At 40.7% G+C, this 25,812-nt stretch overlaps 1 protein-coding gene across 1 annotated transcript in view; it reads right to left on the bottom strand.

Moving 5' to 3' along the window:
* Positions 1-388: 388 nt before the first annotated feature.
* The window catches only part of PTPRC (protein tyrosine phosphatase receptor type C), a 56,172-nt gene continuing 30,748 nt past the window's right edge, over positions 389-25,812 (bottom strand). The window contains exons 14-29 of the mRNA XM_036909451.2: positions 24,133-24,242; positions 23,540-23,630; positions 23,349-23,425; positions 19,932-19,968; positions 19,737-19,834; positions 18,904-19,029; positions 17,193-17,350; positions 16,879-17,014; positions 15,506-15,655; positions 11,853-11,943; positions 10,501-10,634; positions 9,761-9,895; positions 8,085-8,207; positions 7,701-7,879; positions 5,486-5,621; positions 389-4,040 (exon numbers count right to left, since the gene is read on the bottom strand). Coding sequence (XP_036765346.2) covers positions 3,771-4,040; positions 5,486-5,621; positions 7,701-7,879; positions 8,085-8,207; positions 9,761-9,895; positions 10,501-10,634; positions 11,853-11,943; positions 15,506-15,655; positions 16,879-17,014; positions 17,193-17,350; positions 18,904-19,029; positions 19,737-19,834; positions 19,932-19,968; positions 23,349-23,425; positions 23,540-23,630; positions 24,133-24,242 — 2,051 coding nt within the window. The 3' untranslated portion in view covers positions 389-3,770. The remainder of the gene's footprint in view (positions 4,041-5,485; positions 5,622-7,700; positions 7,880-8,084; positions 8,208-9,760; positions 9,896-10,500; positions 10,635-11,852; positions 11,944-15,505; positions 15,656-16,878; positions 17,015-17,192; positions 17,351-18,903; positions 19,030-19,736; positions 19,835-19,931; positions 19,969-23,348; positions 23,426-23,539; positions 23,631-24,132; positions 24,243-25,812) is intronic.

The raw sequence follows: 25,812 nt of genomic DNA on the forward strand, positions 1-25,812 counted from the left end.
CCCTGGCATCCCAAATTTGGGGACAGTTAGGTCAGAAAACCACACTCCCTGGCCTCACTCACCAGAGAGAGGGAGTCATACTCTCCATGAACTGGTTTGCGTTGCGCGGTGTCGTTAGCTCGTTTCAGATTCTGATCCATGGGTCCTGTACTGAAATGTGACCCGAACAGTAGGAACTGGTTCTGAAGGCCATCTGAGGGGCAGTGGGACAATGGCATTCGCGCTCTATTGCTGGGCTTCGTTTCCGGGCCCTCCCTTCAGCGGTGAGGCGGTCATTGTTCATGTGCATCCTGAAAACATCCTTTCCCGTGCATGTATAAGAGTGCTTATTTTTGTAGAATAGCTTCAATGCTGTGCGCTTACTGTGCTGGGCGTGTGTCACACACAGTTTTGTTTAAATCGTGGGATAAAGAAAAGACAAAAATTAATTCAGGTTGTTTTCTCTACTGATTTTTCAAAACACAGGAGCAGGTTGATACTCAGGAAGGCAGAAGAGCAGGTCATGAATGCAGCGACGGTTCCAACAAGAGCGGCTTCACATCCTGGCTCTGTCGCCCGTGGGGTGTGTTCCCACAGGCCAGGTGCCAGACTTCCAAGCCCCAGGTCGCCATCTGCACACCGGGAATCTAAGGGCAGGTGCTGCGTGGAAGTTCTCTTGAGACATGGATGCAGGTACAACAGTAAAATGCCAGGCATGTATTATGCCTAGTAAACATCAAGCTATTACACAAATTATTATTATTTTGATTTATAAGTAATGACACAGGAGGCATAGCCTGTGACTGGGTTACTATTGAACCAAAAATATGTAAAGAGAAGGGTAAAGAGGTTTACAAACAAATAATTATGGAAAATGGACCCTCAGCAGAATAACTTTTATCACCCGAAATAAGAAAAAAGCCCAAAGATCTCTTTGAAGAAACTTCTGGTGGTTCCAGTTGTAGAATTTGTATGAGATTCAAAGCACAGCCTTTTCTGTTCATTTCAACACAAACTCTTTCCCTTTGAAGTTGTGCATTTGAAGGTTTTTATATTAAGAAATGTGTTGCAATTAGCCGGGGCAATTACCACCCACTTATGTAGACTTAATACAGAGCAATGAGAACACTTCATAACAAATCTCTGGTGTAAATTAAAAATTAAGATCAATTAGTTATGAGAAATAATAAACTTTATATTTGATGTTTTAGGGGAAAGGAGCAAGTTTAGATAGGGAAATGTCACTGTATATGTGTTCAAGTTCTGAGCAGAGGCTTACACTTTCAGATTATCACTGAAAAGACCTTCAGCTAATCACTGCAAGGAAATATTAAAACATATATCCCATTTGTGCAAATATTTGTCACTGCAAAAAAATTAATGGACTGGAAGCTAAATTTGAAGAATACTGAATGCATACTTTATTCCCAATGAATTCTGGTACTAGAAATGAACAAACATCAGAAGAAACATAACATAGTTTCTTTCTGTCCAATATATACACAATGGTACCCAGAGGCTTACCTCTAAAATGGACCAGGTTTTTACTTAAAACGTTTTGCATAATTTTTCTGACTAGGTCTTAGAATTACTAATGACAGTGCCAAACTAGGAAATAAATGCCTGGCATCTCATGGCAGATTCCCTAGGAACGCAACACATAGTCACAGGCATAGGTCTATAATTCCATATTATTTTCTTTTTTAACATAAAAGGTGTAGACCTATGATCCCCTGCATTAGTGTGCAGGCCCCATGTTCTGGTTGCTAGGTATCCCCAGGAGTGATGGGGCTGCCAGCCCCACTGCCCTGTCTCTCCCTTTACCACTCCTCATTTGCAGAAGGAAAAAACTGTTTTCGGCTTGCTTCTTCAACTAATAGAAATTACTATAGTTTTATTTTCTAAGTATTTGTTTTGAGAGGATAGACTCTAGTAGATAATACACATTTAAAACACACAACACCCACATTTGGAAATGTCACTCACTGCTGGAACCTCTGAGAAAAAACACTTTACTTGTTGAATTTTTTTAACTTAGAATTTTAGTGCTTGTATTTTGAAGCAGCTCACAGATAAAATAGACACATAACAACACTAGTCTCCTGAACATGAGAACTTTTAACAAGTGTCTAGTAAATGGCAACTGATCAGGTTCCAACTGGACAGACTCAGGCACTAAAACCTGAGGGACTAATGAGAAAAGGATATGCAAACTTTCCGGTGCCCATAATTGATGATTCCCAATCCCCTTTGCTCACTAATAAGTACAGATATTAAGTAAACCTAATGTAAATTAGAAACTCTTGCTTCCTTCTAAAATCCACTCCTTTTCATACGTTAATGACAAAATGCTACACAATAATCAAGAATTAATTATTAACTTCCTGTGTAAAATAAAAGAGGAGGATGAGCACAAGATAAATATGAGTTGAATAATGGAAAGCATTTGATGTTGTATAGTTATTTAAGATCAGGAGAGCAAAGACAAAGAGAATGAAAAGGTAGCATGTAACGTTATTATATTTAATAAGCTAATGCAGAATTCACCAAAACGAGTTTGCTTAATACTTTTTGGAAAATAACCGTTTTTCTTTTTTTGTATATCCTAAACAATTATTAAACTATAGATTTCTTTTTTAAATTGAGACCTGTGAAATTTTCCTACGAATGTCAATTGCATTAAGCATTTATTTTAATTGGTGCTTACACAATTCATATATGAACATGTAACACATTTAATATATTATGTGTAAGAAAAGGTGATCGAATTTTATTATGATTATTGATATAATTTCTGGTAAAAGCAGTCTTAAGTATTTGAGAAATTCAAGGGTGAGATTTAACATGGAAAATATACATATACAGTATTATTCTTTTCATATCAATGTTGTATTCCATAAAAATAGCACTGTTAGGTTCCACATGTAAATATTTAGCAGAAACACATTTGTATGACCACATTTTTATCCTAAAGATAGTAATATATATTGCATTTGTTTAAAGATGTTTATTTAAGTCCAACTATAACAAACATAATTTTTGGTCAGAAGTATCAAGCAATGAATTTCACATATTATACAGAGAATGGTACATGCTGCAAAATTGTAAATACCATGTGACTGTAACAAGCTAGGCTCACTCGAAAATTTTAAATTAAATAAGCTTGAAAAGATACTGGACTAAATGCTAACATATGGAATATAAGGTTTCCAAATGCTAATTTAGTTAACTGTTTTGTGGTCACCATACACACACATGCCAGCCACTATGTCTATTTGCAGAAGTCCTAAAAGCTACAGGATATTTATGAATAGAACAAGGAGGACACCTTGAGGTCATTCTAGGAAATGCACATGCTGTTCTTAGAGCCACACACAACTTATGATTTAAAAAATAGAGCCCTTAAGCTAAGTTAATACTTCCAGTATAAAATGTGTTTTTTCATCAAAAAAATAAAAAGGCAAAGTTTCTCAAGAGCATTTAGATTCACTTGAAAGCATCTTTTCTCTGTCTCTCTCTCACACATACACACACACACACACACACACATGCACAGACTAGAAAGAAGTTACGTTACTGAACAATAGATGAAATTTTAAAATAAGCATAAGACTGTACAAAAAATTTTAGCTGAACTGTCTTAAATATTTTTCTACAGTAGTTAACATAGAAGCTCCCACAAATATCGGTCCAATGCACTTCATTAATCCAGTGATCTATCGGGCCTGCCTACTCCTAGAAAAATAGAAATAACAGCAACGCGCGGTGTTGAGGTGTCCCGTCTATGTCTTCTACGCACTTTGAGTTGGAGCTGGGCTCGCTGGGCCATTGGCGGCATGTTCTGGCCCCTCGGGGCCACTCGTGGGTTTGGGCCCTTCGCCCTCTCCGCTGCCCCCATCGGCCTGCTGGGCTCCGGGCGGACAGACGCAGTTAGCGTCCTGTTTGGCTCTGTCCAATTCATCATCAAATTCAATCTTATCTTCTGGATTGTTTTTCTTCACTTGTCCATTCTGGGCTGGATAGGTGCTCACAATGATGTCATATAGGAACTGGTATTGCTCCTAGAAAAGGAGAGAAGCACGAAATTACATAAAGTTTTTATAACTATTTTTACATTAGATGAAAATTGGCAAGAACTAATCATTTGCTTGTGGAAGTCCTGGCAAACAGAAAACTGCTCATATGTTTTCACAGAAAGAACCTTTTACATGGCTTTGTCTCCCCACAGTTTCAGAGGACTGGTCGCAGGGCAGGCTGCAAAACTTCCCTTCTCCCAGCACCAAACCTTCCGCCCCCCCAGGCCCTGGGGCGCCTCATTCCCGAGCCTCTGCCCCTTGACCCTTTATGGGCTTTTCCTCTTGGCTTAGGATCTGAGCGCGAGTCACCTGATCCCCAGAGGTTAAGGGAGGTGCCCTCCTTCGTGCTCTTCTTGTAATTCCTGTCATTTCCCTTAACATATTGTTTCATAAATATCTGCCTTGCCCACACACAGTAAGTCTCTTAATGGCAAGAGCACACAGTGGGCACTTAGCATTTCAAAATCTACATATACAAGCTCGGTGCCAGATACAGTTGAAAGCTGCATATAGTGAGTAGTTAAGTTTACACTGTGACTAGTTCCTAACTCCCGGGCTGTGGTTACTACCACGTACAGAGGGTGCATGTTCGATTGATTACAAAGCCGCCATCCTTAGTACCCCGTTCCCACACCTCTGCAACATGACATTGCCGGTGATCTGTTTCCCCACCCTTGCCTCTGAGCTGGCCTTGTGACTTGCTGGGAATAAAATGCAGAGGGAGACATGTTGTGCCAGTTCTTAGCCTGGGCTTCACGAGGCCTTGCTCTGCTGCCCTCACTCTCAGGATGCGGCTGCCCTTGCGTGCGTGTGCCCGGGCTAGCCTCCTGGATGAGCAGACGTGTGATCCACTCACCCTGCTGCCGCAGCTAAATGCCAGCCAACCGCCAGCCTGCTGGCGGGTAAGGACCCTTTGGTTGGTCCAAACCACCAAAGGCGGAGCTCACCAGAGGCAGCAGGCGCGTGTGTGAGCCTGGTCCAGCCCGATGTGATCAGCAGAACTAGTCAGCTAATCAAACAGGTTACTTAATAATCTGTAATATTATATGCACATATTAATAGTCTATGAATTAATAAATATAGTAAGTGTTACTTTCTTCAGTCACTCATTTTTGTGGTCATTTGTTACACAGAAACACAGATTGATACAAGATTAAAGGTGGGGAAATTTAGGGCACTCACAAATATTTAAAGGAATGTTCCTGATGAACCACCCACCGAACTGCTGACAAAGTCTGTTCAGGTCTCGTATTTGTATCGGTGATAATGTAATAGGAATTATCATGTAATAATGGTAGATAAGAAGGAATAGAAACATAAATAGGACAGAAGTAAAAAGGAGAGAATCAGAAGAGGGAAGGAGAGAGAAGAAAAAATTGTTGAAGTAAAAATGCAAAACACATTAAAAAGCAATAGTGAGATATACTTACAAATGTGGGAACCATCCCCGGCCTAGCTTTGCGTATAGATTTTACTACTTGGAAAACATCTATCACCTCTTCTGTTTCTGCACTTTCCAAGAGATTTAGCAAAGCACAGAATACTCCTGTTTGCTGAGACCCATCTCTGTAAATGAAAGAAAAGATAAAAAACCAATTTTACATTTTATGGAGAAAGTAGTATTAGAATACAAATTGAAAGGCAGATATAGAATACAGTCTTCACTTCATGTTTATGTAATTATCTTATTCCCATCTTTTAAGAGAAGAACATTTCTGCTAAATGCATTTTTGGACTTTCAAACTTTAAATGTAAAGTTTAAATTTTAAACTTTTAAAATTTGGGAGTATAATAATTGTCAAAGGAAATAATTGTTCAACAGTTTAAAAAGCATTTGTCTTAGGCTTTAAAAATATACTTTTCTGTGTTAGTTTACAGATTATAGTGCATTTTTGTCTATATCTGAAGTCGTTAAGACAAATATCAGGCCAACCTGATGGATGAGGGTGTGGAAATTTAGGGAAGATAAAGGCATGGCCAGAATACTGGACCTGATATTTTGAAAGTTACTAGACCACCTGCTTTTTCTCCTCTCTTCTGCGTTTCCAGTGCTTTTTACAAATGTTTACGCTGTGTGTAGATAGAAAAATGATGTCTAATGGAATTATTCACTAAGAAGAAGGCAAAAAAAAAGATTTGCCATACCATGTGTGGTATGTTACATTGTTATAATAAAGATTCAATTAAAGAATATGTTTTTAATAGGGATTATTTATTACATAACTAAGGAACACATAGTAGATATTCAACAATATCTTAAGAAACACATACAGTTTTAGAGCCTGAATTTCCTTTCTCTAGCTTTTTTTTCCCACATAAATCTCACCTTTGAAAGCACAAATAAATGCTAAAAGGTAGTATAGCTCTAAGGACTTGATTCTAGTATATGCAGTTCCAATAACAATAATAAGGCTTTCCCAAAAATTCTAAAAGCATTTCACTAGATTTACATTTCTCGTTTTACTTTGCCATTTATCATTTCTCACTTATTTTAATGTTTATTTTACTTTGGTATAATTAATATACAACTACATGAGCAACATTGTGGTTACTAGATTCTCTCCATCACCAGGTCCCCCCCACATACCCCATTACAGTCACTGCCCATCAGTGTAGTAAGATGCTACAGAGGCACTACTTGTCTTCTCTGTGCTGTACTGCCTTCCCCATGCCCCCCCCACATTATGTGTGCTAATCGTAATGCCCCTTATTCCCCTTCTCCCTCCCTTCCCACCCACCCTCCCCAGTCCCTTTCCCTTTGGTAACTGTCAGTCCATTCTTGGGTTCTGTGATTCTGCTGCTGTTTTGTTCCTTCAGTTTTTGTTTTGTTCTTATACTCCACATATGAGTGAAATCATTTGGTACTTGTCTTTCTCCGCTTGGCTTATTTCACTGAGCATAATACCCTCTAGCTCCATCCATGTTGTTGCAAATGGTAGGATTTGTTTTCTTATGGCTGAATAATATTCCATTGTGTATATGTATACTTTAATGTTTTTATGTGAATATTTTATGTTATGCATCCTTATTTCAATATCTTTTATTTATATTAGATATGTAGTCATCTCATCACAGATGAAAGTTAAGGGTCTGCATAACAGAAATTAATAAAATTAAGTATTATTATATACATTATTAAAATCTGCCTCTTGAGTCAGTTTAGAAAGTCAAATGATGGATTTCAAATCCAAGTTGCTAAACATTGAGGTTTCAGTTACTATATAACTCAAAATGGATATGGAAGGCAATATGCTTATTGTTCAATCCATTAGATTCTTTTAATACCAATAGGGTGGATCAATGCATATAAGCATAAATAAAATGTAATATTCATTCATCTGCTCATGCACCCTCTACTCATTCATTAATTCATTTAGGATATGTGACTTTCCAGGTTCAATGTCAGGGGTCAGGGAATCAAAGATGACCTAACACTGGTATTAAGGGTATAATATAATCATTTCCATTAATTTCATAGTCATCAGGCTGTCTGAACATAACAGAGAGAATGACTGATCGCCTCAGAGGCTCTCACAGTGGTCATGCATTTTATGCATCAGGATAGACAGAATTTCCCAGGAATTGGAACCAAGAAGCCAAGCATGATGATGACGTTCAGAGCAGATCTGATCAAACCCCACCCACCTGCAGTGGATGAGGAGAGAGGCACTCTTGTGATGCTTATTCCTTTCGGTGGGGTTCTTCTTGGGAAGCTTTTGCTTGAGCGTCTGAATCATGGAGATTAATTCTTTGGGTTCTGCAGGAAGCTCTTCCCCACTCCAGTTATGATATTGGTACTGGTGCACAGTTCGAAGATCTTTCCTCTGAAACAGAAGTGAAGGGACCATCAATTCAACTGCAGTTCTGTCCCTTTAATGATTGGACAGTCATGTTTTCTTCGCTGTTATTTTCATATATAAATCATTTAAAATTTTTATTCTGAAAACATTATATAGATTTAGTTGTTTGGATTTTACATCAATGACATCAAAGATGTCCTGAAGGAAACTCCTGAAATTGTTTCTATACCTTGGAATGTCTCAGTTCAAATACCCGGAGGGTGTAGGCTGAAGATTTCCTGGTGTCCGTCATGTCCACCTCTATGTCTCCGAACGTCTGCTTCTCTTCTCCCCAGTACTGGGCACAGGCTTCCTGGATAAGAAAAAGCACAATTCAGTGACTGGCCCACCAGGATTCCATTTGCTCTTCAAAGTATGAGAGCACTTTTCTGTCTCTGTCTCTATGTCTCTCTCCTCTTTCCCTTTGTTTTACTAAATTGAAATTATTCATTGTGCCCTAAAATTGAAACCTGCCCATAAACATCTAAAATCTTCATTCATTCAACAAATACATGGCATTTCCTTGTGCAAATCAAGAGAACCTAGGAATAGCCATGGCGGGACAGCCCTGTCACCCTGGCTGGAGGTCATTGGGACGCATTCCTCCCTCTGTATTCGTATCACCACCTTTTTGGAACATATGGATTGTGCTGAGGTCAGTGGTCACCCTGCAGTGACGTGGGTCTCACTGTCCCTCTCCTGTCCTTGAAGGAGGTGTCATCTTGTAGAACTTTGTATCTTGGTGACGTAACACCATGAGCAGCTCTATGTAAGGTGACTGAATCTCTGAGTAAAGGGTCAGACTGAAGAGCCGTGAGTCACAGAGCCGTGTCCTCTCCCTGCGGATGGCTCTCCGCCACCCACAGTCCCACAGCTCCTGGCGACACCGGGCACTGCTGCCTGAGTGCCCCTCCCCGTTCCTAGCTTTCACAGTCTAGATGAGGGAAAAGAGAGCTAGCATTCCATGCTAGAAATAGGAACAGATATTTATTTCTTAAAAAAGAAAACAAGAAAAAGCTTTTCATGTCCATAGGCAGGGGACCACAGAAAAGAGAAAGAGAAGACATGTAATTGCATGCTTCTGAGGGTATTCATTAAATAAGCTTTAACATATGTCAGATAATGCATTAGGTGCTAAAACTAAGAAAGACCTATTGCCAGGCACATTTTAATAAGTTAAGGTATTAAGGAAAGAATCAAATCTATGTCACAGGCCTTAAACGGAAGATCATATTAGATCTTAGGCTCATCTCCACCTATAGAATTTTATAATAAATATTACATGGACATAAAGAAGGCAGGATTTAGATGAACCTCGTGCGAGTTTTGTCTTGCTAGACAAGTAGGTTCAGAATGTGAGAGAGCACAGTCAGATACGTGGAATGTCAGCAAATTAAGACTCGGTGATGGAAATGCAAACAGCATGTTAGGATTCAGTCAGAAAAGTTATTTGTATGGCAATGAAAGTATGAAAAACATAAAAACATACATAAAATGGAAAGATACGCAAGGGCCAGTTTTTGAGTGTCTTGAATATCAGGCTGAGGAGTTGGGATTTTATCTTGAAGAAAATAGGAAAATGTGCCTGTTTGTTGTTTTTAGCGAAGGGTGTCACCAGGATCGCTGTGCCTGAGGTGCTCTGTGAGCGGTGTGTGGGGCTGGGGAGGGGCAGACACGGGAGGCTGTCAGAACCCAGACACCAGGTGTCGGGGGCCAACACGTGGAAGGAAGATGTAAGAACGAATGGCATTGTGTGACGGGGAACCAGAAAGACTTGGGTTTAGGATCAAGTCAGTAATTCAAGAATGCAGAACAGTATTTTATGACAGAAAGACTTTTTTTAAAAAGAGTCTTGCAAATGCAAACCTGGTCTCCATTCTGTAGCTCTGTCAGCATGACAATGACTTCGACTTTCCTTTGGAATACCACCTGCCAGAAGTCACCGATGGTCCCCTTCAGTGGCCCCTGAGCAGCAATCATCACTTGGGGTTTCCAGTAACTCTTGAAAGAAAAAAATAGGTGGGATTCTGTTACTCCTGTAACTTCCTTTGGAAATGCAGTCACTTAATTTGCTATCAATGCTGTTACATAAAAACATGAAGATTCTTAGGTCCAAGGAACAATGTGATCTCTATGTACTTATTTACTTAATAATAATGCTTAGCTACTCATGGGAAGTCTAGTTTAGAACATACTATCTCACAATGCCAAAATTATTTTCTTTCCCTCCAGAAAGGTTAATGTGATTGTAAAAAGAAATTTCATAAGCATTTCAAATTTTGTTTATCACATCTCTACTTGATATCTATAAAATCTTACAATAGCTCATAATTAAACTAATATTCTATGCATAAGTGCCTTGGGAGAATTTGGAAAAGAAGTACATCCAAGAGTGTATTTGTTTACAAGTATGTGTTTACAAATACTTGTATTTCTCAAATGTTATTTTTCATTTTGAAGGATTATATTGAAGATTGACACTTTCATGCCATCCATGTAGAGTTATCATCAAGCTCATTCTTTTATAAAATCACATAATGAATGATAATAACGTAGCTACATTTTTCAAAAGGTTAAGTCCTGGGCTTGGAAACTCGAGTACCTACCATTATGAAAGACGCATTGATGTATCTGCTTGTCTCCTCAGAGTCACTGTCTTCGTCGGAAGACTCGTCGGAAGCGTGCTCACTCTCTTTGCTCACTTCCAGCTCATGTTTGAGTGGCACTCTGTTAAAGTCATCTGTGCAAAACAAAGGAGCATAAGTCTTTCCTTAAAAAAGTCAAATCTGCTTTGATTGTCATGTGGAAATTAGAATGTAATTTAGAAGTGACAGATAACATTATGTAAATGTATTGATCGACATGACATGAAACTCAGTTTTTATTGATGAACAAATTATAAACAACAAGTCCAAGAAAAAGAACTTCTCAAAAGGATTTCAGGAAAAAAATGAGACTTAACTCTATGTTAAACAACAAATAGTATCATAACATTCCATATGATTATTCAGTCTTTGACACACGGTAGATCATCATTCTGCTTTATATAAATTAAAAGAAATATTTATATAAGTCAAAAAAAACATACTTTGGTAAAAACCTAATTTCTCAATTATATCCATTAATATGAAATGAGCCATCTTAATTAAATTGGTGTCATAGATGACATTTAATCAAGAAAATTAATCTCTAATTTCTCACTGTTTCTCAATTTCTTTAACTTATCATATCCTGATAAAATGGTCTCATTAGCTACCTCACCATCGATTCCATGTTTTAAACTATGTCCGTAAGGGCTTCCTCAGAAATTTCCTGGGTCAGCCCTGCACTGATCTGATTTATCAGGTTATCTAATTTTTTTGCTTGGCTCATACTTTCTCCATGCTAATTTTATTATAAAACTGAAATACATTTGGACCAGATGTGGCGCTATCGATATTCTTCAGTAGCAGAATTCATGTATGGAAAACTGCATATTCTGGTCTATTAAGTTTGATGATTCAGAGTATAGAGTACTGTTCCCCTACTTTCTGTCCCCCACATACAGGGAACAGATGAAGAGAAAACAAGAAGGTGACAAAAGGCAGTAATTACTGCTACTTGGTAGCTACCCTGGAGTAAACAACTGGAATAAACTAAAGATGAGAAAGAACTGGAGACAAGGACTTGACCTTTTTCCCCCAGCTTCAGAGGTTACGTCTTTGTGACACCCATTTCTGAAATAACTGGTAGAAAGAAAACACCGAATACGGTCTGTCCTCCAAAGTCCATTATGAATGATTGGGATCCAAAGTATTACTTGCTGTATCTAAAATTTAAATAGCCTAATAAGCATTCTCTGCTGTCAGCCCAGTGTTAGCTGAAAACTTGCTTCAAGATCAGTTGTGTGTATATGTGTCTGACATTTAAAACACTCTAACAGAGATCCTAACTTTGATATGAAAACTAAGCTACATACATGGAATGATGTGAGAATTCCTGTTTTTCCTTTTATTTTCCTCTTGATTCCCAATGTGCTGTGTCCTCCAGCTCCTATAGGAGGGAAGTCTCTGAGGGGGAAACAGAAAACAGAAAACTCCTTGAAAAATGGAAGCAATGCTGACTTTATTTTTGTGGCAGAAGTTGCTCCCTGAAGAAAGGCATTTCATCAAATGTGAAATTTGCATACATTCCTTAAAGGTCGCGGTTTTTAAGTTTGCCTCTGAATGTTTCCTTTAATTGCTCAGGCCTTTAAACACACGGTGAGTGTGAACTAGATGCACCCGAGTGTGTGACAGCACGCGGTTTGCTCTTGTGTAAGGTGAAAGCACCACACAGATGCTGACCCTCGTCCATATTGGATAATATGGTGAATTATTTCAAATGATGGGAAATACACTCTCCAGGCACAGCCCGCACAGAGCACACGGCTCAGGCCCCAAGAGCGGCTCCGTCCCTTGTAATGCCGCCCAGGCTGCCCCCCTGCCACCCGCAGCCCACCACCAGCAGGGCCGGCCGGTCCCCCCAGGGAAGCTGCCGAATCCTGTGACTTTCTCTCATTCTGTGGAGTCCAGTCCACTTTCATTTCTCCCTTGAAAACAGCCACCGTTCCTTAACTGGCCTCTTCCTCTTCATTCTCACTTGCTCTGATCCTCCCGGAATAAACCAGAGCCCATCCACCCCAGACTCCTGAGCGGCTTCTCATCATCCTCAGGACACATCTGAGTCCTTCACAAGACCCCCGGGGTTGCCCGCACTGTCTGTCCAGCCTCATGTCCTGCTGGGCCGTCGGCGCCCGGCCAAACCCCTGCTCCCCGCCCCTGGAGGGGGCCAAGCCCTCACACTAGGCACACGCATGCCCATCTTCTCTGCCAGGGCCCCTCTTCTCCCCTTTCCGTCACTCTGCTGACTTCCTCTTGCCCTTCGGGGGTCAGTTTAAGTGGCAGCTTCTCCTGGGAGGTCCCCCTGCCTGCAGGCCTCTCCTCCCGAGGGTCCCTAAATATTTGTCCCGTGGGTGAATATTCCAAACTGAGACAGCTCATCATGTACAACCCAGGATGTTACACGGGTTGTGTGTGTTGATACAGTGCCCTCTTTCAAACCCCGTTTATTCCTGTGTAACTGAATGAACACAGCCCTCACCCCCTGCCAGGCCACGGGCACCACCAGGGAGCTGCATGGTGCAGGTGCCTTGGGAAACATCGCGGCACCTTCGGCCCTTGTCAGGAGGGTCACCAGGGGGCCCTGCCTGGGCGTGTGGGTGGAACTAACGGCTCACTTCCCTCTAGGACACAGAGGGTTGTCCACACCGCCATCCCTGCCTGTTTGAGCAGCCGCTCTGTGTCCGGGCCTCCCAGGGCGCCATGTCCTGAGTGACGTCTCACACCCCAAGCACAGCCCGTCTCACCGATCTCACCCTTCAGTGCCTCCCCCCCTGCCCCGGCCTCACGGCCTGTCACCAGGAAATCTCATCCACCTTAATCCTCTGCTCCTTTTATATTTGGAGGTGGGAGGGGGACACCAAGGGAAACCTGGGGGTCCCTTGACACCACCAAGAACGTAATGACTCCGTCAGAGGCCGATCTCCCTCCTCGCTCCCCGTTTACCTCACAGCCTGAAGAAAAGACGTGCGTTCTCTTTGCCTCCAAACCATTTCTACCCATTTCTTCATCACAAAACCCACCTCCTCTGATTTCCCTGCTTCCCCTCTGGCCTTCAGGTAGAGGTGTCCGGCGCTGATTTCTGACTGCTCCCCCCAATTCAGGTGTGTTCCCCTCCAGGCCTGTCGGCATCTCTGCTTATCCAGCAGCGACCAGACGACTGTGCGGCACGGCAGCCCTCGGGTACTCCTTCCTGCGACCTTTCACCCCACTCCCCAGCCACCTGCCTCTGCACCTTTGTAGGTTTATGGCAAACACTGCATCACTTTAAGAGCTGTGAATGCAACTGTCCCCGTTACTGAAAATCACCTTTATTCCTCCTGGCCATTCACTCTCATATCTTCAATCTACAACCTAAAATCCTATCAAAACTATCATCAAACTGTCCTTATCAAGTTCTCTACATGCCTCCTGTCCTCCTGTGACCGGTCTGCTCTCCAGGGCCCACCGTTCTATCACTCGTTTGCAAACACCCTCAACTCAACTCATTTACCTCCTGACTTTCAGATAGTCATTTTTTAAAAATTTGGGTGGGTTTAACCCAACTATCTGCTTATCCAGCCTCTTCCAGTGTTGGTGCAGAAGGCAAGAAAAAACAAGTGGCTGACTCTCTGTAACTTCATGTCCGTACATTCCAAACGATCCAGCACTAATGCCTGGGGATCCCACGTCCCTGTGCAGGGAGCGCTCTCTCCTACTTTGACGTAACAATTTCACACTCTTTCTCCTTCTGGAAGCATAAGCTCATCTTTGCTCTCCTCACTCCTGTCCCCTCAACTCCCAACAATGATCTTATTTCATGTTTTCCTGAGAAAGACAAGAAATGCTTCACTTTCCATCCCCAAATCTATTAGCCAATGTCTACTCTCACCTTCTGTCTATCTCGATGCTTCAGCGGAAAACTTCTATTGTTTCTATCAATGTTATGGTCACTACCTGTGCTCTGGATGACATTTTTTCCCCCTGTCTCCTTGCAAATCACTTTGATTTTTGAGCCTAGAATTGTACTCAGGACAAAGACTCAATCATACTTGGTCAATAAAGAATTCACTTTCTTTAGGGACTTTACATATCAATGTTTGAATCCAATGTGTTCCCACACAGCATGTGTGTATATACAGTTTAGCTGGCCGAGCGCATTGAACGTGGTTGATTTATCAGCTAAAAGAGCAATAAACACCCCTTATCAAGCCCGCTTGGATGGCCTACTCGTTCTGGAGTCCAGACCTTCCGAAAGATTGTGTTACCTGGTGATTATTTCCTAGCCACCCCCACCTCAGCCCCACTTTGATTCAAAACAAATGGTTCTGCATCTGATTAAAAGCACGTTTCTGGTTTTGTTGTGAAACCATCTGAATTGACCAGTTCAGTAGTTTACAGAAAGTTTCAGTAAACTGGAAATCACAGGTGAAAGAGAAAATTTATAAAACATGTTTTAGACACCTGAGCAATTTGGAGATAGCTATGCCAATTCTCTGAAATCACAGGGAATGACGTCCTAAGATAGCTTTCAGGGAAGTTGCCTAATAAGTAGGTTGGGGCACATGCATGTATCCTTTCGTTCCTGTCTACCGGCTCCCACCGGTTCAGCTTCCTAAGCAGCCATAAACTCCTCTAATTATTTCCCTTACAAACCAAAAGCAGATGTAGTTTTTAAAGGTGAAATGTGACTTGGCATTTGGCGGACCAATTTTGTGGCTATATACTATTCTTTGACACTTTATTTTATACCAGCTTAATGAGTGACCGGGAGGAGCGCCGGCTGTGGCATTAGATCGCCAGGTTTAAACAAGTCTCCCGCATGATGGTTGTGCACTCGCGGGCATTTCCCATCAACGTCTGTGCCCTGGCCTCCTCCGCTGTGCTCGCCTGGCCACGGCGAGGCCCGAGCGCAGAACCAGGTCAAGTCCGCAGCACAGCCCTGGGAAAGAGCAGCTCTCAACCAAAGCTACCTGTGGTTATGATTGATTACCTGGAATTCAGCCTCTAGTGGAGATGGCTCACTGGGCGGATCTCTTTTCTTTACGTTTTGTAGATATGGATGTAATTCAGACAAGTTCACTTCTGTTTCCCCAAACTGATTGTATTCCACCAAGGCCTGATGAATCAGGATGTACTGTGCCTACAGGTTCAAAGAAAAATACGGATAATTAACTGGTAACTTACAGTCCTATAAATCACATGTAAATGAATCACATATTCCCGTAATTTTGCTCATATTGGAACAATGCATGGAAAAGAAAACTTTATATTCGGGAAGTTGGCTGTCACAGTTCTTTGGAATATGAGCCAATTCCATCTCAGATCGCTTTTCCAGAAAAAAATAGCTTGCTAAATACATTAGGCATCTATTATGTAGTGCATAGTTTTTATTTTATTCCTAAAATTTAAAAAAAAACATTTTCCATTACTTTAGTGACTGAATCAGTTGAATCAGTTGTCAAATTACTAATCTATAAAATCATAATAAATTCCTCACTATATCTGATAGGAAATAAAGCAAGGTGATATTCCATAGAACACCTTCTTTAAAAGAGTTTTCTAGAACTTTTCAAAATAGAGAAAGTTGTTTTTAAAAAGCACGATATGCCAAATTGAGATTTAACAACTTCTAACCTTTATCATATTTGAATCAACTTTTTTTTTTAATGACGTATTTCTGACAGAGTTCAAGCCTCTTTCACCACTACCTCTAGTCCCCTGAGTTATTTTTTCACAGGAAATAACCTTTTATTTTTTCACAGGAAATAACTTTTTATTTTCTGGTTGACATTCTGTTTTTATAGTTCTGCACTATGTATCTATAAACATTGTACATTTTGGTGTGCTTTCTTAAAAACTACGTAAACTGTGTCCTGTGTGTCCCATTGGGTGGCTTTACTCACTCGCGGTTTTCTCTGAACATCTAACCACAGAGGCAGGTTTAGACCCGGCGCGTTCTTGCAGCTGCAGCAGAGCGTGTGCTCTACGGAGTTCCCATGCCCGCATTTGGTCTTCCCATTCTCCTATTGCTATCTTAAACACATAATGTATTAAACATATAACTGGGTGTTTCCTTTTTTTTTTTTTTTTTTGCTGTTCTAACGCTGCTGAACGCGGTGAACATTCTTGCACATGTTTCTGGTTGTACCCATTTGCAAGGGCTTCTCTTGGGGATATACACATGCGGGGAGTCGTTAGGTCAGATGAACTGACTACATACGTGTGCCGGAGACTTAGCTAGAGGCTTTACTTGGACTAAATCCTTTCTGCCATAACTCTGTAGGGTGAATAAACCCCCCCTCCCACCGTGAAAGGGCTGCATGACAAAGCAGAGGTGAGAAGCGGCTGGAGATGAGGACACACCTCCACCTGAACCATCAGGCATCTTTGTCTCCGGAGCTTGACCACGTAGCCGTAGACGTCCACTTTGTTCTCCGCCTCCAGGCCTTCGAGCATGGCGTCGATCCCAATGTAGGTGCCTGTGCGTCCGACGCCAGCACTACAAACAGAGTGGAGGCAGGTCATGGGAGGCAAAGAACGCAAAGGCCAACAGAGGCCAGGCCGAGGAAGGCATCTGAGTTCCTCCGCACGGGCCGTTAGCCACAGTAGCAACTGCCGAAGGGGAGGCTGCCGCTCCGAGCCTCGGGAGCCTGGCACGGCGGGGGCGCCCCGGGTACCTGCAGTGCACCACGACGGGGCCGCTGAAGAAGTTGCTGAAAGCGTTCACTCGCCTCCGCAGCTTGAGGAGCAGGTGCGGGTCCTCCGGCACCCCGTGGTCCGGCCAGCTGGTGAACTGGACTTGAGTCACCTCCCTTCCGGTGGCCTTTTCTCTTTTCTAGTTAAGAGAGCATATTTTCACGGAGGTCATTTCTTTTCTCGCACTGACGCCCCTCGCTGGGAGGACGTCTTCCTTCCTGGCGGATGACCTGTCACTGAGACGCGGTGCGGGGCTGCAAGCTGGCCAGGAGGTGAGTGAGGCATGTGGGGGTGGATCAAACTGCAGGAAGGCCCATGCCACCATGACGAGAACAAAAGAAGCCAAACCAAACACACACACAGAAATGAGAGGCGGTGGGTGGGGGTGACAAGACGTGAGGGCCATTCTCACAGCTGCTGGAAATACTTCTGCGTGGCAGGCCTGCACACAGGACTATTTGTCGTGTGAAGAAAGTCTGATTTGTTAATGTGGTTGATGCTGTATTTGTTAGACCCTCTCATGTGAGAAATGTCAGCTCAGACTGGAGACGCAGAGCTGAGGAAGGTCAGCGCTGGACTACAGCGCACATCTGTCCCAGTTTCGAGGCAAGTATGACAAGATGCGAATTCACAGTTATCGGACCAGGTGCGAAGAATGATCATCTGCATTTAGATAACAGAGGAAACCACATGACTTGTTTGGTCGTGGTTTTCTGATGGAATATAACTGAATTCATGAAGCAGAATAATGGGAGGCTGATCGACATAACCAGATGCCCACCGACATCTGCGTTTCCCCCATACCTACGGGCTGGGGGGCTTTGTGTCTTGGTCCGTCACGTTAGCCACGACCCTAGTTGGGACCCTTCCGCAGCCCTCCATGAGCACACAGTTAATGTGCTGTGGGAGTCTTAGAAAGCCTTGGGAGAAATACACAGTGTTTCGTCCCTACATTTTTGTATTAAGATATATTTCACATGCCATAAAATTCATTCATTTAAAGTATAAATTTTTATTATATTCACAGACTTGTTAAATAGTCACCACTCTCAAATTATAGGACATTGTCATTACCCCGAAAAGAAAGCCTCATCGATAAGCAGTCATCCCCAACCCTGTTCCACCCCCCTCAGTCCCAAGCAATCAATATTTGACCTTCTGTCTTTATACGTTTACCTATTCTGGACTTTTCCTATGAATGGAATCCTGTTACATGTGTGAAGACCTCCATTTCAGCTATTACTTAAGGCCACACTGATAGTTTCCTTTCCTGAACTAAATTTATTTTATTTCTACTACATTATTAGAGCTTTGTACTTCTCATTGCAGTCTCTAGCTGTGCCATTGGTATAAATATTATTTCCATAATGGCAATAAACCCATTGAAAATACAGACCATTAAATCACTCATTTAATAATTTAATCATTTATTCAATACAGTTAATAGGCTTTTCTCTTTATACTTCAAGGGTCACAGCATGATAAATACTTTTGGTGTGATGTGGACAAATACTATTTTCACCAGTGACTTAACTTGACTCTGTTGGCTGGGTTATTATTCTAACCCACCTGTTCCTCCTGTTATCATTTAAAAAATTCTTCCCAGTTGTATTTTCTCATACTTAAAATTCCATAATTGTATTTTCAGACCGAAAGTATGAAAATAAAAATTGTGTAATAAAACAAACTCACGTTTGTGATGTTCAGCTTCTGAATGATATAATCTGGACATCTTTTGTACTCAGTGATCTTCACAATAATGTCTCCAAAAGCCCGGGTACCCTGCTCCATCGATGGCCAGTACTCCGCACACTTGTTCTATATTTTAAAAAACCATTAAAGCTTCCATTTTTCATTTAAATAAACGTGTTTATTAAACATTCTCTTAAAAAATGAAAAGTTATTCATCTGAAATACTCAAAACATTTGTGTATTCTCCTTTACACACTTACATGCCTTAAGTTGTGATAATCGAAATATATTCCATTTCCCACTGTGTCCAGAATTCCCTTCATACTACCTAGCAGATCGTCCCCAGCTTAGCTGTATTATCAAAAGAAGATATGCTTCAGGGTGAGCAGAAATTGTGTGGTTGCACGTGGTTAATTTCAGGCTGGAGGATGGAGAGGATTTCACACTTCCTTAAGTCACATTACATGAATTACCATCTATCTGCCCAATGTCATTTTTTCTTCAATTATTCACAAGTGCTTGTGAAATCCGAACATATGAATGTTCTGAAATTGTAACAATATTGCAAAGATATAGGAATCAAATAGAAGTCCAGCAGTTAAGTAGAAACATTTACATTTTATTCATATATACATATATCAATATATGTACAAATTTTATTTTTCTATGTGTATGAAAAAATTTTAATCAAGCGTTACTGGACAACTGTCTGTTTTTGTCATCAAGCACATGTGTGGCTTTTCAAAGTGCAACTCAGCGCTCTCTTTTCTTAACCGTGACCTCTACCCTATAAATCCCTGTACCTTCACCCCGTAAATCTTCCAGGTCCTTACCCTGTTTCCTTCTTCACATCGAGTGACCATGACAATAACTGTGGCTTTCTGTTCCCAGATCATCCTCCAAAAATCATCGACAGTTTCATCCCTGGGACCTAGGTGGTAAATAAACACAAACTGGTAAGAAACATCTTCTTAAAAGTGCTATGAAACAATGTTTCAAAAAGAATATTGGACTATCAGATAAATTACCTTGTGCAGCAATGTATTTCCTGGGTTCTTTGAAACCCTGTTCAAAACACACACAAACGCATGTCATTCACAGAACACTCGACTGGTTTACACAAAAAATTATGAGTTAGAGGAAGTTGCTTTAGATCCACCATTTCTTGGTTGCAGATGTCCTTGGTTATTTTCAAGTTACAAGGGGATTTTATTCACTCTTTCTTGATCAGGTATTTAACTGTGAGAACCACATTATTTACCATTTACAAACAATATTCAGGACTTTTATGTGTCTTTGATGTATATCCAAAAGATTTGAAAAACTAGACTTCATCTTCACCTGGGATGGTGCAGCAATTTACAAGAGTAACCCAGGCATTCCTATATTTTATATCCCGCCAACCATTATGGCACCATCTGCCACAATTCAAAGTCCTTATCAATTATAGAGCTCCTTTCTGGATTTTCACTCAATGTCTTTCAGTGAATCCTCTGAAGATTTCCCCCCACACTTTATCTTTTACCAAGTGTTGGATAAACCACTGATTCCCTGGACAACTTCCCTGCCATTCTAGATAAGAGAGACAATAACTCATTTCATTACCTACAAAATGTCTGTTAACCCCAAACCTGTTACCAAGGTAAATGAGGCAGAGGCAGATAAGATATTATGCTAATTTCTCCAAATTATCTCATATTCCTTAAATTCACCTCAGCAATCAGAGAAGCCTTTCAGAGAGAGAACCTTTGCCATTAGATGAAATTTAGTTCCATGTGCCACAAGAATTCATGATAAATTCCAGTAACTTCTTAAAACTTTTATTTCATTACTAGTATTATTCATGCATTCATTCATTCAACAAGTATTTATCAAGTAGCTTCAGTATGTCAAGTATATACTGCTTGAGACACAGCTTCCTAGGAGCTCCCAGCCTTGCTGGAGAAACATGTGTAACTCCATACCACAATCACTGTGTATATTTGGATAAAAAATTTAAGTTACATTCTTCCCCAGAGGCTACCTAAAAGCCTTAAAAATCTGTTCTCAAATACTTCACTTTGAAGAACAAATTATTATTTGGAAAAGACACTCTACACTAAAAGTTGATTGGTGCTAATTGGGAAGATCTACAGAATCAGTTAAAATAGAGAATTATGACAAAGTATTAGTAATTTTTTCGGACAATGACTATGCTCTCACATTTGTAAGTGTTGCCTGTCATGGTAAACAAGGCTTTTGAGGATCACAGGAAATAAAGAACAGAATAAGAAATTGAATTGTTAGTGTTATGAACACACATTAGGAGAAGAGATATTTGTTGCTGGTAAAAATAATTTTTTCATTTCTTTCTTATAGATAAGAATACACAAACTGTGTATAGTGCATTGAGTAGTGTTCCCCCAGAACTCACGTCTACTCGGAATCTCAGAATGACCTTATTTGGAAAAGGGGTCTTTGTGGAAGATGAGGCCACACTGGACAGGTACAGGTCCTAAATCCAGTGATTGGTGACCTTATAAGAGGAAGGAGACAGTGACGTAGAGATTGAGAGGGGGGTCCTGCGATGACAGGGGCACAGACAAGAACCATCCAGCTATAAGCCAGGAAAAGCCAAGGGCCGCCAGGAGCCGCCAGGGACTAGGAAGAGGCAAGGGGAGTCCCCTTGACCCTCCAGTGGGAGCCCGGCTACGCCGACATCTTGATTTCACCCTTCTGGCCTCTAGAACTGTGAGAGAATGAATTTCTGTTCTTTCACGTCATTCAGTTTGTGGTGCTTAGATATGTCATCCCTAGGAAATTATTATGCTGTCTAAATAAATAGTTATAATTTGACCATTTCAACTACTCCACTGAAACTTTATATATTCATGTAGATCAAAACAAATAAAACCTCCAATTCAGCTGTTTTTTTCTTTAAGAAAATGTTGAGAATTACCTTATAAACCAGCTAATACACACTTTGTCAACTACTTGATTGTCAAAAAATTTTTTGATACCTGCTCTTTCCACAGTCTGTGTGGAAATAAGGACTCTCATACTTTGTGCAGGAATGTAAACGGTCAGCCCCAGTGGAAGACCATTTGGAAATGTCTTAAAATTACAAATGCATATTAACTTTTACCTGGCAATTCTTCTTTTGGGTATTTACCTCTAGGTATACTGTTACCCACTGTGAAGTAATGTGAATCAAGATTATTCATTAAGTCATTGTTTGTGATAGATAAGAAGACACAGTTAATGCCCATTAATATAGAAACTGATTTGATAAATCACAATGCAGCTATGCCATGAATTACTCTAAAAATATGAAAGAAAGACAGAGAAATGCTTTATGTCCAGGGTCAGCAAACCACAGCCTGTGAGCCAAATTCAGCCTGATTTTGTAGAGTTTTTTGATCACAGTCCTTGGAAGTGAAGGCACTTAACTTCAGAGACAAGTAGCCGTCCTCGGACGGCATGTCCCACAAACCCGAAATATTTGTTACATGGTCCCTTACAGGAAAAGTTTGCTTGTCCCTGTTCTTTATAGGGACACTGTGTATATCCAGCATATATGTTTTAGGTAAAAAGGCGTGGCACAGCACAGTGTGAACGTTATGTTAACGTTTTTGGATAAAGGGGGCATAACCGATGTGGGTGTTTCCTTGCTTAAAAGGAACTCTGGCTGGATAAACAAGAAACAGTGTACAGGCCGCCTGTCCAGTCGGTGGGACCCTGGGCAGGGAGTGGGTTGGGCGGGAGGAAGATTTTTTCAGTCTCTTTATGTTTTTATACTTTTTTAAATTTTTTAAATTTGTGTGATGCATTACTTATTTAATCCTATGATAAATTATATTTTAAAATATTGTGGGCAAATTAACTATGCATGATATTTGGTTTTGGTAAATCCAACGAACCGGTGATTTGGGTCAATGAGCAGCATTCCCGCTGAAATGCAATGTTATGTCGTTAAGTGTAAGAGCCTGGAGTCAGGCAGACTTGAGTTAAATCCCAACTCAGACCTTTACTAAATGAACAAGGGCAAGATAACTAGTTAACGAAGCCCCCCAGTCCTCACCACTCCAGTAAGCACAGTGCCCGTGGCCAGGGCAAACATGGGGTGCTTATGAGAAATGCACACACAGATTACTTAACCTAATGTCCAGCACATAATAGGCACCAGAGTATTTCAATTCTTAGTATCATTTTGTTTGTAAAGAAAAATCTTATATTGTAACCTGGTAATGATAGCAAATAACAAATAATTATTCTTGCAAATATCAGTGATTTTCTTGCTAATATCAATGACATGAGCTTACTTCATACTGTTTCTAGTAATATTTTTAAATTTTTTTTGCCATGACAAAGAAAGAACTGAGTGGAATGCTCCGATACAAGAGAAATGAAAACGATCAGTGACCAAGCAATGAAGCCGTAAAACGTCAGTTGTGCATTTCACTCACATCAATATAGCTGGCATTTATATAGTTTGACCCTGCATCTCCATTCACATCAGAGAGTTCAACACGGTTATAATCATCTGTTCAAAGAAAAGAAATATAATAAGTGAGGTGATTATTTATTATGCAGTAATTCATTATTCAATAGCCAAGTAGCCTGAATACATGGATATCCAGTTCTCGATGTGACTTACAAGGCAGAATGTCAATGTAACGGTTCTTGTTCTGGTTAAAGCTCTTCCGAGCATCCTTGATAGTAAACTTGCTGAACACTCGTGGAATGCTCTGCAAGACACAAGCATCCTTTGGGTCACAGAGGATTCAAGAGGAAATCTTTTCTCCTTTGCTCACCATTTTAGCAAATGAGACGCCCTGTACTGTGTTAACTTGAAATCAACACGACTAGGAATTATGCCAAAGCCACTTAAAAAAAAAAAATTAATGATGGACTAGTTTGAAAATGAACCCCATGAGTGAGAAAATAATTAATTGGCCTTCCACTTTAAAACTCGTTTAAAATACACACTTGGATAGTTACCTAGAGTACACAATCAGCCAAATATGTCTTATGACACAACTTCATACAGTAAAGCACTGCTTTGAAATATTTACGAGGTCCACAACTCTGAGTCTCTCTTCCAGTCTGTAAATATCTGTTAATAAGTACTTTGCTTTCACCACGTTGCAGTATTATGTGGAGTAACTTATAAAGGTAAATGGTTATACATTTAAAATGTTCTTGATAATTGAGTAAAATGTCTCATCGTATATCAAGAAGAGCACATACCTGAAATTCAGCCAGAAAAAGTCTTCCTTCATCAGCAATTTTCCTCTTGTAAGTTTCCAACAAATTGTCTGCGTGGATCGGCTCCACAGTCATCAGTTGCTTCTCATCATCTTTAAACATAGTAAGGATTCATGACCAGTGTTATATAGATATTATGTATATATATATATATATGTGTGTATGTGTGTGTATATATATATATATTTCAAATGTTTGTGCAAATTTTGTTAAATTTCTATTTTGGATTCAATGTTTTGCTTCTTTCCTCCTCAGATACATCCCACCTGGAAAATCTCACTCTCATAGAAAGATTCAACTATAAACCCATGACTTCTAAATGCTGTGCTCCAGCCCTCTTCTGGGCTTTATATTAAGCTTTCTGACTTTGAGATCTTCTGCACAATTATCTCATAGGCACCTCAAAGTCAAGATGTTCAAAGTAAAAATCATTTTCCTTTATTCTAGCACTTCAAATCTCAGGAAACAAGATCACCATTCATAAAGCCATTGAAGACAGAAACTTCCAAGTTATCCAAGATTTCTGCCTCTGTCTCCTGATACCCAGCAGGTCACCAGGGGTTTTCTATCCCTGGTCAGGTCCGCGCCCTCCTCCTGGGCCACGTCACTACACCTTCCTATCTCCTCTCCCTGTCTCCAGTCTTTCCTGCTCTGGTTTGGCTTTGGAACTGCCACAAATTAGTCTTCTGAAATGCAAATGTGAGCATAGAATGTTACCTGTTAAAAAATAAAAATAAAAAAGACTCCAACACTCCTGTTCGCGCCCCCTGCCTGAAGCTCAAGTGTGAATGTCTGACGTGGTGAGGGGCTCCTCCAGGACCCCCCGACGGAGCTCAGCCACGCTGCGCCCTGACCTCCTCCTTTACACCTTGTGCACAAACATTCTCCAGGGCCTCACGCTTGGTCCTGCCCACACGTCTCTGCCCACATGTTCCTTTCTCTACCTACGATGTCCCTCCTTATGTTTTTGTCTAGAGAACAGATTCCAGACCAAATATCCCCATTGTATAGATATCCACATTTTTTTGATTACATGCATTTTACAGCAATTACCATACTTATGTTTCTGTATCAAAGTTGTTATTTTTTATTTTTATTATTTTCATTTTTAACTTGTAAAATATTGTAAACTTACAAATAAGAATATGATTGATACCCTTACACCCAGGACTCAGTTTTATTTGATAATTTCTTTTACTAGACTGTGAATAGATCGTATTGATATGTTATGCTTCCAGAGTTTGAAACACATTGAATGCTATGCCTGTAAGATAACTTACTAACGAATAAAAGTACACATCACCCATAAATAGCTACAGTTACATATGGATCCTGAAAACCAACAGCTTCAAAAGAAGAAGAGACTAAGCTGTTAAACATATAAAAGTATGTTCCTCCTGCTGTTCCGCCTACTGTTGGCAGTATTTCCTTCAGGATTCACGGTAACGTCCCCTGGTTCTTAGATGAAGAAAGATGTCCCATAGGGTCCCAGTTTGTCCCACTGCCCACAGAGACTTCCTATCCAATCACAAGTGTCAGACTGGCCATGTCCAGTGGCTCTTTGGGTAGCTGGAGATCTCTGGTGTTCATTCATTCTTAACTCAGGGCCATCTTCGGGATTTTACAGGGTTCGAGTAAGTTCTAGTGCATTCCCAGGGGAGA

The sequence above is a fragment of the Manis pentadactyla genome, chromosome 9 (assembly GCF_030020395.1).
Source record: "Manis pentadactyla isolate mManPen7 chromosome 9, mManPen7.hap1, whole genome shotgun sequence".
Classification (NCBI taxonomy): Eukaryota; Metazoa; Chordata; class Mammalia; order Pholidota; family Manidae; genus Manis; species Manis pentadactyla.